This window comes from Ursus arctos, unplaced genomic scaffold (genome assembly GCF_023065955.2).
Source record: "Ursus arctos isolate Adak ecotype North America unplaced genomic scaffold, UrsArc2.0 scaffold_34, whole genome shotgun sequence".
In the NCBI taxonomy this organism is placed as follows: Eukaryota; Metazoa; Chordata; class Mammalia; order Carnivora; family Ursidae; genus Ursus; species Ursus arctos.
This window is the reverse complement of record NW_026623030.1, coordinates 21,674,200-21,688,308: the sequence shown is the minus strand read 5'-3', so window position 1 is coordinate 21,688,308 and position 14,109 is coordinate 21,674,200. Positions and strand designations below refer to the sequence as shown.

The following is a 14,109-nucleotide window of genomic DNA, read 5'->3' as shown; positions in this document are numbered from 1 at the left end:
CAGTCCCAGGACCCCCAGATCATGACCCTAGCTGAAGGCAGATGCTTAACCGACTGAGCCACCCAGGCACCACTATTTTAATTTCTTTAAATGGCTGTGATTAAATAGTTGGTTCTTTTGGGGTAGGGCTTGGAGAAATGACAAAGTGCATTTTTAATAGATGGGAAATTCAAAAGAAAATAGGAAAGATTGAGGGCATTTGGTTACAAATGACTGTGGGCTCATTAAAAAAGTTTAATGGTTATTCTTAACATCTTTCTCATTTTTCCTGTCTGCTTGGGATGCAAATTGTCTCATGTGGGATCGGCCAGTCTCTTGGAGGAATGGGTCTGTTTTTTAATTGTGTTTAGGAGAGCTGGCTACGTATGGTAGTTTTGTGAAAGAATACTGCAGAACTCAATTGATTTTCATTTAAAATTTTTAGGTGGTTTCATGGACACCTCTCTGGGAAAGAAGCAGAGAAATTACTAACTGAGAAAGGAAAACATGGTAGCTTTCTGGTACGAGAGAGCCAGAGCCATCCCGGAGATTTTGTTCTCTCTGTCCGAACTGGTGATGACAAAGGGGAGAGCAATGACAGCAAGTCTAAAGTGACCCACGTCATGATCCGCTGTCAGGTAAAGTCCCACTTGAACTACGGGTCTAGCAAAATGTCGTCTTCGGGTGATTCTTCTGCTGGAGGAAGACAGACATCACTTCTGAAGTCAGATTTTCTTACATGCTTTTAGAACATTATTTATTACAATTGTTTCATCATTTCAGAACTTTATTAAATTATTTTCAGTCTGTCGCTGGCAGATTAAGTCATGCCTCAGCACGTCACCTTTTGCCCCGTACTACCTGATCTGTTTTTGCTGGAGTCGGCCTCGGTCTCCGTGTTTCTGAAGCGATGGCCTTAGTTCCTTCTTAAGATTGTCACGGTCTGGCCTGTGACTGCATTTGCCTTCATATTAGAGTTCCTACACCAAGGCTAGGAGAATTGAACTCTTTCTTTCTGTCTGTCTTTCTTCCCTCCTTCCTTCCTTTCTTTCTTAGATTTTATTTTTAAGTAATCTTTGCACATACTGCGGGGCTCAAACTTATAACCCCGAGGAGAAGAGTCACGTGCTCTACCAACTGAACCAGCCAGGCGCCCCTGAACTCACCATTTCTTGTTTTTAATGTGGTGACAGGACTAAGGAGGTTGATTCTTGGTCAACTATGTCAAACTTTCCTAGGAAGAAACTGTCTACTCACTTATGCGTCAGTTTTTAAATTAAATTAAATATATATTAAAAACCCCAAGCTTTATTGAGGTACGATTCACATACCATACAATTCACCCTTTTAAAGTGGACAAGTTTTTGGTATATGCACATATTATGCAGCTACCGACACTAATTCCAGAACATTTTCATTACCCCAAAAAGAAACCCTGTGTCCATTACCAGTCGCTCCCCATTATTTCCCCTCCCTCCAGCTCTCACCATCCACTCATCTACTTTTTGTTTTTATGGATATGCCAGTTTGGGTTGTTTCATACAGATGGAATCATATAATATGTGGCTTTTGCTTCTGGTTTCTTTTGCTTTGCATGATGTCTTCAAGGTTTATCCATATTGTGGTGTGTGTCAAAAAACTGTTGTCAAATATTCCGTTGTATGGCTAGAGTACGTTTTGTTTATCCATTAAAAATTTATGGGCATTTTGGCTGTTATGAATAATGCTTCTGTGAACATTTGTGTACAGATTTTTGTGATGCTATTTGGTGAGACAACATCCTCATATTTTCTTTTAATTTGTAAAGACAGTTTCCTTTAGATCTTTGAACATATTTATACTAGCTGATTTCAAGTCTTTATCTGGGCTGTCTCAAGGACAGTTTCTATTGAGTGCTTTTCCCCCCTATGTTTGGTCCATACTTTCCTGTTTCTTTGCATGTTTCCTAATTTTTTTGTTGGAAACTAGACATTTTAAGTAATATAATGTGATTCTGGAAATCAGATGCCATCTTTTCCAGGGTTTGTTGTTGCTGCTTTTTATTGTTGCTGTAGTTATTGTTGCTCTTGCTGTGTTTCGTGAGTTTCCTTTATTCTTTGCCATGTGTAGCCACCAGAGTCTTTGCTTGGTTAGCTTAGTGGTCAGTTAATGATTGGACAGAGATTTCCTTAAATGCCGTGAACCATTAAGTCTCTCTGCCTTTGCCAAGGGGGCTGTGTGTGTGTGTGTGTGTGTGTGTGTGTGTGTTGGGGCACAGTTTCAGTGCTCTGGCAGATTACAACTCTGCCTTGCTTTCTGTTTGTGCAGAACCTCAAGGTCATCTAGAGGCAAAGATTAGGTTTTTCTTGGATCCTCCCTGGACTTCACGCAGCCCTGCACGTACACATAGCTTTCTAGCTTCTCAAGAATATGTTAGAATTTTTTTTTTAGCTTTTAATTTAAATTCCATTTAGTTAATATATAGTGTAATATTAGTTTCAGGTGTACGATATGTGATTCAGCTTGTCCATACAAAAGCCGGTGCTCATCACAAGTGCATTCCTTAATCCATGTCACCTATTTCCCCCATCCTCCGACCTGCCTCCTCTCTGGTAACCATCAGTTTGTTCTCTATAATTAGGAGTCTGTTTCTTGGTTTGTCTCTCTGTGTTAAGAGGTTTTCTAAGCCCTCTGTGGGCATCGCCTAGATTTTCCTTTTTTCATTTTGGTCAGTCTCTTATTTGCCTTAACTGGTATTGCCACCGCAGGCTGCTGTGATATTAAACAGTTGCTGCTGATTGTTTTGGGCAGATCCCCTGAAGACAGGGCTGAGCGAGCTCTAAGTCAGGTCAAATAAACACAGGCTCTGAAAATAGGACTTTTCCAGGGAGCTGCTAAATAGGCCAAGTACAGGTATATCTCAGAGATATTATGGGTTCAATTCCAGACCACTGCAGTGAAATGAATATTGCAATAAAACAAGTCAAATTAATTTTTTGGTTTCCCAGTGCATATATAAGTTATGTTTATGCCATACTATACTGTAGTTTATTAAGTGTGTAGTAGCATTATGTCTGAAAAACAATAGACAATATACTTTTTTTTGGACAACATACCTTAATTAAAAAATACTTTATTGCTAAAAAGTGCTAACCATCATCTGAGCTTTCAGTGAGTCATAATCAGTGATCACAGATCACCATAACAAATATATTAATAATAATGAAGAAGTTTGAAATACTGAAAGAATTACCAAAATGCGACACAGAGACACAAAGTGAGCAAATACTGTTGGGAAAATGGCTGCAAATAGACTTGCTTGATGCAGGGTTGCCACAAACCTTTAATTTGTAAAAAATATATATCTGCAGAGTGCAATAAAACAAGGTTTGCCTGTAGGGATTTTTCTCTGGAGATAGGTCTCTCGAGAGCTCCCAAATTCATTCTGTCCCCTCTAGCTGTGCTAGGTTGCTGGCTTTCACAGCTACTGTGGTTATGAGGCTGTTGGTTTTCAAGGCTATAGAAGAGCTAGGGAGAGATAAATGGAAATATAGGGCAAGTTAAAATGCTGCGGTTTGCTCCTTACCAAGATTCAGTCATTTTTCTTGAATAAATGTTCCTTGGACTGTTGCAAGTTCTTGGTTAATTTCCAGAGTTCTGGAAAATTCAAGGACAGTTTTTACTAGTGGCTTTTTTTTTTATTTGAATGTTTTTGATCAATTTATTTTTTAATTTTTATTTTTATTATTTATTTTTTGATGTAAAGTTCCATGATTCATTAGTTGCATATAACACCCAGTGCACCATGCAATACGTGCCCTCCTTACTACCCATCACCACCCTATCCCATTCCCCCACCCCCCCTCCCCTCTGAAGCCCTCAGTTTGTTTCTCAGGCTTTTTTTTTTTTAAAGAATCTTTATTTGTTTATTTGTCAGAGAGAGAGAGAGAGCGAGCGCACAAGCAGGGTAGTGGCAGAGGTAGAAGCAGATTACCCGCTGAGGAGGGAGCCTGATGTGGGACTCAATCCCAGGACCCTGGGATCATGACCCGAACCAAAGGGAGCTGCTTAACTGACTGAGCCACCCAGGCGTCCCTTTACTAATGTTTTTCTTGCTTTTATGGAAGAATGGATTTTCAGAGGTCCTTACTTTGTCATTCCGAAGGTGCTTCTTCCCCACCCTCTCATCACAGTTTTATTTTTAAAGAAAAGATCGTACCCAGATATCTTCATATATAATTTCTAGGGTATTGTATTTTCTTAATAATAATAACATCTTTTCCTGTTGTTTCCCTTAAATAGCCTATTTTGACCTTTTTGTCAGAAAAAATTTCCTGGCCTCTGTTTATAATTTCCCTTTTAAATTTTCATTAGAAGAGGAAAGTAGGGAGAGACTATGGACTCCGGGAAACAAATGGAGGGTTTCACAGGGGAGGGGGGTGGGGGGATTGGCTAGCCCAGTGATGGATATTAAGGAGGGCACGTATTGCATGGAGCACAGGGTGTTATACGCAGACAATGAATCACGGAACACTACATCAAAAATTAAGGATGTACTGTATGGTGACTAACATAATAAAAAAAAAAAAAGAAGAAGAAGGAGAGGAAAGTAGAGACATGTACGTTGGCCTTCAGTGCTGTCTACCCAGCCTTGGAGTTTGTTACGTTTTAGAGAGAAGTTGTTATTTACCTTCTCTTCAGCAGCCTGCCGTATAGTTTCTTAGCCTCTATGTGTAAGTAAATAGTAAAGAATACTGTTTTTCATTTCTTTGGCTACTTAGTTAACTTACGAAGGGGACAATTTTTTCTACCCTAGTTGCTGAGAGATACTTTACCTAGAGCTGCTCACACCTCACAGTCAGCTCTTTCCCCTTGGGTCAGCCTTTCCAGTCCCATCATCCTCGCTTCCTCTCCCTTGTACTACTGCCACTGTTTGAGCTTAGGGGGAGAGTCAGTCTCTGTACTTCAGTTGGGAAAAACAGCAATTTAGCATAAAGGTAATAAGCAGGATTTTTTTTTTTTTTTGGTCTTGAAAGGAACTGAAATATGATGTTGGTGGAGGAGAACGGTTTGACTCTTTGACAGACCTTGTGGAGCATTACAAGAAGAATCCCATGGTGGAGACATTGGGCACAGTACTACAACTCAAGCAGGTGAGCATGTTGGAAAGGTAAAGCTCCATCTCCTTATAAAGTTTGAAAAAAATCCTAATATCGAATATTCCAAATATAGAGTAGTGGAACAGTCTCATGAACCTCCACACAGCCCTCACCCAGCTTCAACTGTGGTCAGTTTACCAACTCTTGTTTCACTGTTACTGTGCTCACTGCCCTCCTCCTGTGGGATTTGGAAACAAATTTAGATGTTACATCATTTCCATGATTATCTCCACGTGTATCTCTAAAAGGCCTCATAGAGTTTTTAAAGCAAGCTTTTACCAAGTTTGCCTTCAAGATCTACCTTTGGTTACCTTTGGCGATTACACGTCCTCACTTTGGAGTTATTTCTCTTTCAAAGTTTACCTAGTGGCAGATTATATCATCTCTCTAAATAATTTTGTGGTCTGTTTATAAAGAAAAATAGGTTTGAATCTATATTAGCAGAGTAAAGTATGTGTGGAGATTGAAGAAAGATCTATTTCCTCACAAAATAGAAAAGAAAGTGAAACTGTATTTGAAAACTTTTATTGTGAATTACTGTGTCCTTTGAATTTCCTGTCCTTGCCTTATGAATTATCAACATGGAACTCTCTCTCTCTTTTTTTTTTTGCATTAACACTTTTTTTTTTGTAATACTTTCTTCATTTCACACCAACTGCTGAATTTGATTAGCCCCTCAACACAACACGTATCAATGCTGCTGAAATAGAAAGTCGGGTTCGAGAACTAAGCAAATTAGCTGAGACCACAGATAAAGTCAAACAAGGCTTTTGGGAAGAATTTGAGGTAAGTTATTAAAAAAATTTTTTTTTACATGAGTTTATTAAATCCTATTTTTAATGAGAGAGAAGTTGGCCTTGTATTTGGAGTTGGATCTGAAAGACTTGAATCTGTGTTCTTTCTTAATTCAGCCATTGATTGATATGGAACAAGTTGCTGAGGGGGCTTCTTTGAAATAGAAGGGCATTGTGTTCTGGGAGAAGGGAGCTGGCAGTTAATATTAAATGGATGAGCCAATAGCTCCATTTGGCTCTTTTGGTTTGGGCTGCTGGCAAAAACCCAGAAAAACAAAAGGATCTAATTCCTTTGGAAGATTTCCAGCATTGGCTAGCTTCTTTAGAAAGAATCTATAGCCTTATTGCCGTGAATAAGTAAAAGTGAAATACCTCATAGCAGTTTTAATTTGGGAGTTGACATTTATAACTTTGGGAAGTTAAGTGAACTGATTTCTTTCCTGAAACCAACTTGGGTAGGACAATGTCTCCGGAGGGAATGTGCTGTGTTCCTGTTTCACTGTGGTATGTCACTCACCAGTCCTCTCTCTTCTCATCCGTTTGACTGAAGACTTCCCCCAAAACAAGAATTGTACCATACTTACCTTCGAAGTTACCCTAGCATGTGGCACAGTGCCTAGTACACGGTGGAAACTCCGTAAATCTTCGTTGAATGGGTATTTACATTTAGCTAACGTTTGTGTCATTTTATTGTTACTGTTCTGTTTATGGGAATGATAGACTATTCCATACTTTCTGTAAGACTTTGGAATCCATAAATATTAGTGGGACAAATGGATAAATGGCCACATGAAGTCCTTGAAACCGCAGCAGGTCAGATCAACTTGTTGAGATAGACATTATTTCCATTTTACAGAGGAGGAGCCTGAGACTTGGGGAGGTTAAGTAAATAGTGATTGCACTGCAGCACTGAGGTTGGGTGCAGAATAGAACAGTCCTAGTCCTCGCTCCACATTGCTGAACAGGAACTTGAGCTCAGGTTTATTCGTTCGTACCAGACATTGAGTTAATCACTGAGAACGCCGTTGCGAACAAGATAGACAGGGTGTCTGTCTTTAAGGAGCTTCTAGTTGAGGGAGGGACTACAGTGATGAAGGGCATCACCGAGAAAGAGATGATCAACGTAATGGGTCAGAATTTTTAAACTTCAAGCTCAGCGCTCTCCTCATTCTGTCCTGCCAGTGGAGAAAGTAAAGGACAGCATTTTGTTCATTTTAATTACATTCACTTTATTTCATTCATTTCATGTAGTCTTCATAAAGCCTCATGAGGTAGGATGGATAAGTACAGAAATTTTGTAAAGCTTACATTAAAATTTGAATGGTGAACCTATTTTTCAAAACTTTTTATTATGCAAAATTTCAAATATATACAGAAGCAGAGAGAAGAGCATGATCATAGCCATGTGTCTGTCACTGAGCATTAGCAATTGATATACGGCCAGTCTTTTTTGTTTTTAATTTAAAGATTTTATTTATTTATTTGACAGAGAGAGCACAAGCAGGGGGAGTGGGAGAGAAGAAGCAGGCTCCCCGTGGAGCAGGGAGCCCGATGCGGGACTCGGTCCCAGGACCCCGGGATCATGACCTGAGCTGAAGGCAGATGCTTAACCGACTGAGCCACCCAGGCGCCCTGGCCAGTCTTTTTTAACTGTTCCCCACTGATTCCCCCAGCCTTGGCTTATCTTTTTTTTTTTTATTTTTTTTATTTTAAGATTTTATTTACTCATTTTGAGAGAGAGTGAGTGAGAGTGGGTGGGAGAGGACAGAGGGAGAGGGAGAAAGAGAATCTAAGCAGATTCCACGCGGAGCATGGAGCCCGATACAGGGCCCAATCCCACAACCTTGAGATCATGACCTGAGCCAAAACCAGAAGTTGGATGCTCAGACAACTGAGACACCCAGGCACCCCTAACTTTGGCTTATGTTGAAGCAAATTTCAGGTGTTTTTTCATCTGTAACTATTTGATTTCAAAAGATTTTACTTATGTGCTTATTTATTTATTTTTTAAGATTTTGTTTATTTATTTGAGAGAGAGAGAGAGTGAGCCGGAGTGAGAGAGAGCAAGCACAGACGCAGAGGGAGAAGCAGGCTTCCTGCTGAGCAGGGAGCCCAATGTGGGGCTCGATCCCAGGACCCTGGGATCATGACCTGAGCCGAAAGCAGACGCTTAACCGACTAAGCCACCCAGACACCCCATTTCAAAAGATTTTAACCAAAATATCATTCTTATACCTAAAACTATTAATGATAATTCCTTAACATTAATGGATGTCAGTCACTGTTCACATTTTCCAGATTGCCACGCATGCATGTGTGCACATACACACAGTTTGTGTGAATCAAGAAGTGCTTTTTCCTACTTGATTAAAAAAAATTTTTGGATGTATTGTATAAAATAGATTTATATAAAGAACCCCCATGCATCATTATCAACTTTGCCAATGATTATTATTTTATTCATAAATACTTTTGTATTTATGGAATTCTTAAAAAATTAAAATACTGTTCTACATCTAGAAGAAAATAATAGAAGCTCATCAAATATCACTGTATTATGCTAGTTGTTTTATAACTTTAAAAAATTTGTTGATTATGATTCAGATAAGCTTCACACATCTCTTTTAAAAGTGTTCTGTCTCTTTTAATATTTTGGCTCCCTTCCATCCTTTCTTCCCCCCTTCCTTCTTCTCCCTCTTCCTTGTCTTGTTGTGTTCAGGCCGCTATAGCAAAATACCACAGGCTGGGTAGTTTATAAACAGAAATGTATTTGTCATGGTTCGGAGGTCTGAGATAGGGTGCCAGCATGGTCAGGTGAGGGCCCTCTTCGGGGTTGTAGACTTCTTGTATGCTCGCATGGCAGAAGGGATGGGGGAGCTCTGTGGGGTCTTTCTTTCTTTTTTTTTTAGAGAAAGAGGGTGTGTTGCATGCACACGAGCGGGGTAGGGAGGTGAGAGAAAGGGACAGAGGGGGAGGAGAGAGAGAATCCCAAGCTTAATCCTATGACTCTGAGATCATGACCTGAGCCGAAATCAAGAGTCAGAAACTCAACTGACTGAGCCACCCAGGCGTTCCTGTGGGGTCTTTTTTATAAGGTTACCCCACCTCTTAATATCGTCAGCTTTGGGGGCTAGAATTTCATTCAGCGTGAATTCTGGGGGGACGCAAATATTCAGATCGTAGCATCCTCTTTTTTGTTGATGATGTTGTTGTTGGAGACGGCAGGTTCTTTGTCCTGAAAGTTCCTTATGGTCTAGATTTTGCTGAGTTGTGATGACTACAAACGGTTTAATATTTTTTTCTATTAAAGAACAACAAAAACAATACCTCTTAGGGTAGATCCTTCAGGGATGGCTAGTCTCATTCCTATGCTTTAAACTCATTCGTAATAGTCTTCTCTGTGTGGTTGTAAACTAACTGGATATATAATTAGGTTATGGGTTTCATTTTAGGTTTGGATTTTAGAAATTTTATTTATAAGTATATGAAATGTTGTCTTTGATCCTAAAGTCAAACTTATAAAGTGTATTTAGAGAAATCTACCTTCTACCCCTGTGCTTTTCTCCCTATATTTATAGCCATTTTTAAAGAAGTTGTGGTTTATCATTACATTTTAAATTTTAAGCAAAGCAAGTATGTATATATTTCCTTATCCCCACTCTTTCGTAGATAAATAGTAGCATAACTTTACATGTTTTTTTCCAGCCTTGCTGTTTTCTCCATCCTGGAGATGACTCCACAGTGTTATCTAGAGATAGTCTTTATTTATTTTTACTGCATAGTACTCCATTATGTGGAGGTACCATCGTTCATTCAGCCTATCGATGGGCATTTGGATAGTTTCAAAGTGTATCGCAGAGAGAGTACAACGAGTAGCCTTGTGCATGCATCTTTCCCCATTTTAGCTGACTGTTGTTAATATTAACATTTTTTAATGTTTTACTTTAAAAAACACAATGGTTGTTACTCATCTTTAGTTTTCATTATGTTATTATACATGATTTTGGAATTAGTATATTTAAAGCCTGAAAAATGCTGTTTTTAATTAAAATTGAAAGATGTTGAACCTTCTTGGTAAAGGTAAGAAATAGTGAACTATTGGGGCGCCTGGTGGCTCAGTCATTAAGCGTCTGCCTTCGGCTCAGGGCGTGATCCTGGCGTTCTGGGATCGAGCCCCACATCGGGCTCCTCCGCTGGGAGCCTGCTTCTTCCTCTCCCACTCCCCCTGCCTGTGTTCCCTCTCTCGCTGGCTGTCTCTCTGTCAAATAAATAAATAAAATCTGAAAAAAAAGAAAAAAAAGAAATAGTGAACTATTTTATAATCCAGATCCATGTCATCTTACGCATTCTTTTAAAATAGTAGCCAACGCGATCATTTGTACACACTACTTTTCCTTTACAGTGACTATGATCCTTCAAAAAAATGACAGCAGTGAAGTGGGTGTCTGTCGTAGTGGTGGGTTTTGGAGCACTAAGTTCACTTAGGCAATGCTTAGGGAAACAAAGTCAGATCTTCCCAGAGAGCTTGTGGCAGTAGGGTGTTTTTCATGATCCTGTTGGTGGGGTCAAGACGCGAACTTAGAACAACTCCTGACCTGACTTTTCTGGCCTTGGAAAAAGAAGGTTGATTCTAAATGCTAACCTGACAGTTTTACTCTGTGACATTTCAAATTCAGGTCATCTTTTGTACACCATTAACAACAAAGGCGAGGGGAATTGAGTTGGCTTTTGGGGGAAATGGAAAAAACAAGATCATGTCTGTTCTCCGTAGAGGTCAGTCTGATGTGCTAAGTTGAGTTACTAACATTAAATTTGATAACTGAAGCTAGATGGTCTGCTTTCTGGATCTCTTGGGTACCTGCTTCTCAAATCCAGTTAGTTTAAAAAAATTGCCCTTTAGTTTGGGGCCAGGGAAATATGGCTAAGAACAGAACCAAACCCTTATAGAAAAAATTAAACGTGTGCAAGCAGAGACTCATTATAATCTAAATCCTCTGAAACTGAAGTTTGATCCCAACAGCAAGGCAGCAAGGCATTATTATTTTAGAGATCATACTTTAGTTGTTTCCTGGGAGCTGATAAATTTGGGATCAGTTCCTTCTTACCATGTGTTCTGATGGTCTTTAAAAGTGAACCAGAGCTCCTAAATTGCAATGCCTTTCGTGACTTCACTCTAACAGCTGTTTTGTTTGTCTCTATGCCCGTTCTTTGTTATCTATAAAATTCTGTGTGTCCTTTCAGGTATGTTACCCCAGAAGACACTTATAAATTACCTCTGCGTTTGACGCATCTTAAATACAAAGTCTCTTGTGAAGCTCTTTGGGTCTTTTCTCCTTTGCTTCTAAAATAAATTCAGGTTGTTAATCTTCTAGAGTATGTTGTAGGATGAGGACGTTGTGACCCCAAGTCTGATTTTTTCCTAGGGACTTTGCATGTTTGATCTGTGTAAACATCTTGTGTCTCCTGCATATCTCTGCTTATAAACGTGAAGAGGTGGATAATAGTTCTAGATTTGTTGTAATGAAGTAAAGTTCTGCTAAAATGAGATACTCAATGCGTAAATGAAAAGGCAGGTTATGACCTTAGAATTTTGTGCCTGCGATATGCCTTACCTGAAACCCAAGCTCAGCCCTTGTGCGTCTCGGTGAGGTGCATGTTGCATGGCTGCATTTATAGGGTATTTGCACTCTCTTCCAAGTACTGTAATACTTACAGTGTAAGGTCATTGGCTTTTACTTGGAGAAAGATACAAAGTCTGTCTGTGCAGGGTTCTGAGCATAGGAGGGATGAGAGCACTCTGGCTACCACATGAGACACCCTCTGTAAGGGGTGGATAGAAGCAGGGAGACCAGCAAAGAGGCAGATTGCAGTGATCGGAGCAGAGAAATGGCAGTGGTTTGGTTCAGGGTAGCAGCAGTGGAGGTGGTTGGGCTCCCGAGACATTTTGAAGGTAGAGTTGATGGACTGTGTGGTATACGATGGAGCTAAGGCAAGGATCCGATCAAAGTTTTTGGCTTGAGCAATTGCTAGGGTGGAGTCACGGTTTACTGAGATGGGGAGACTGGGAGGAATGGGTTTGGGGCAGGTGGTCGACTTGCATTTTGGACATAGTAAAGCTGGAACTGCCTGTTAGATGTCTGATGGGAATATGATTGTTCATGTGGTGTTATGGGTGGGCTTGTACTGAGGTGTTCCTTTCTCACTTCACCTTACTAGCACTCCTCAGGTCCCAGCCTCAGGGTCATTTTCTCAGGGAGACCTTCCTGGATCCCTGTCTGCATGCCTGGCTCGGTTCTTATTACGGGTGCACCTAGTAGCAGCCCTTCCCTTGATAATCCTTGCTCTCCTTGGAGTTCACGGGGACTCTGTGTGGCTGTTGTTTTCATGCTTGTCTCTTGTACCATGAATTCGCAGAAGCAGATGATGTCACTAGGTCTGTTGGAATAACAAGAGGTTTTGCTGAAATGAGACTAAGGGAGAACAGATAGAGACATTTCGATTCTGCTATTTAAGGTCTCTCGTGTGCATATTATCCTAAGAAAAGAACCCAAAGCAGTCCTTGGCCCCTCCAGGACAGGTGGTCCTGTCTTGTTTCCTGCAGCCCCAAGGGGAGACTACAGGAGAGCCTGGCACACGGCAGACACAAAGGATGTGTTTGTATTGAGTGTGGAAGTTGTGTTCAGGAGAGAGAGAGAGAGAAGTATTGGATTCAGACTCTCTATATTCAATAGGGAACAGCTTTCTGATGCTTAAAAAGGATGAAGGAATATTCCAGGCTTTGCTCTGAGATGTTCCTCCTTATTTCCATGCAGTTTTCCTGTGGAGGCCCTGCTCGAGGATTGTGAGTGCACATTTTCGTTTTCGAGACTACACACTTACGTCTACACACTTGCCCAAGAGGATCTAATTCAGGGTGGCAGGAATGAATTTCAGGAAGATTTTAGCTTTGAACCTCCTGTTTCTGACTTAAAAAAAAGAAACAAAACCAGATGTATAACACATAGCCATACAAACCCCACACAGCATCATATTAACCGAGGTTATTTTTTCCCGGTGCTGTAAAGCTTGTTTTCCTTAGTAATTTGATTGTTGTTTTTAAAGCCCATCCTCCTCCTGTTACGCAAGTCTCTTTGTGTCGTGGTCTGAAGCTGTGTTCCGTCTGCATGGGCATTGCAGTCATTTCCCTGACAGCTACACAGATGTCCTGGATCCCGCCAGCCGCTCTGCCAACCGATGTGTCTCCAGGAGGAGCTCATGCCTGTCTTCAAACCCACAGTCCAGTTTGATTTCTTTAAAGTGATTACATCCTGCTCAGGGGAGCTATAAATTCTACTTGGAGCTGGTTAGGTTTTATGGAAACAAGACTTTAACTGCACCCCAAAGCTGTGTCTAGAATAATAATTCTTGCTGGTGATCTCTAGCAGAATTCTTCCCCTCGGCGACTGAGCCCCAGCACACTGAACAGCAGCCCCCAACCAGGGCTCCAGCCTTGTGCTGAACGATGTTCCAGGACGGCAGGCCAGAGGGGCAGCCAGGATTTTCCACGTAGGCCTGAAGTCCCAGTTGCTTAATAGAAGAGCTGCTGCCTTCCTGTGGGCAGAGCCTTGCCGTGGCCAGAGGTTTTATTCCACAAGCTAAATGCTCCATTCTGGAGAAATTCTTTTGCTTCCTTTGGACTGTTTCTCTTTAAGCGTCTCTCTTTGTTCAGTTCTTTGCCCCTCCAGTGTCAGGTTTTTCTCTTTAGGGTTGTTTCAGTTTGCTGGAGCCGCTTGACATCTTCCCAGAGAATAAGAACGAAGGTGCTTTCTGGGACGTTATCATCTCTGCCTCACGTTTTCCCTTTTGCCCTTAAATGACCTTGCTTCTTTCGGCATCCTCCATTGTCCTCTGTCTTCTTCGTCGAGGGGGCCAGTGCTGAGGCCTCCATTTCTTCCTAGCTCCTGCCTGTTTCACCTTGGGACCTGACTTCTTCCAACATACGGAGAGAACACTGGTGGAAGGCCCCAGTGGCTTTCTTACTGTTGTACAAATAGTCTTCGCTTTAGCTTCTCTTTCCCGGGTGCCGCTTTGGAGACCACTGTCCAGCTCCTCATTCCCACAGTTTTCTTTTCTTGGTTTCTCTGTGGCAGCATGCACCTGGTTTATGCGCCGCCCCCCCCCCCCCCGTGCCTCTTGCTGTTTATGCTTTTTCTCCTGAC

General features: G+C 41.0%; 1 protein-coding gene across 1 annotated transcript in view; it reads left to right on the top strand.

The window, feature by feature from the left end:
- PTPN11 (protein tyrosine phosphatase non-receptor type 11) overlaps nucleotides 1-14,109 on the top strand; it is a 78,655-nt gene that overhangs the window by 28,927 nt on the left and 35,619 nt on the right. The window contains exons 4-6 of the mRNA XM_026514909.4: nucleotides 425-617; nucleotides 4,995-5,111; nucleotides 5,790-5,903. Of these exons, the coding sequence (XP_026370694.1) occupies nucleotides 425-617; nucleotides 4,995-5,111; nucleotides 5,790-5,903 (424 nt within the window). The remainder of the gene's footprint in view (nucleotides 1-424; nucleotides 618-4,994; nucleotides 5,112-5,789; nucleotides 5,904-14,109) is intronic.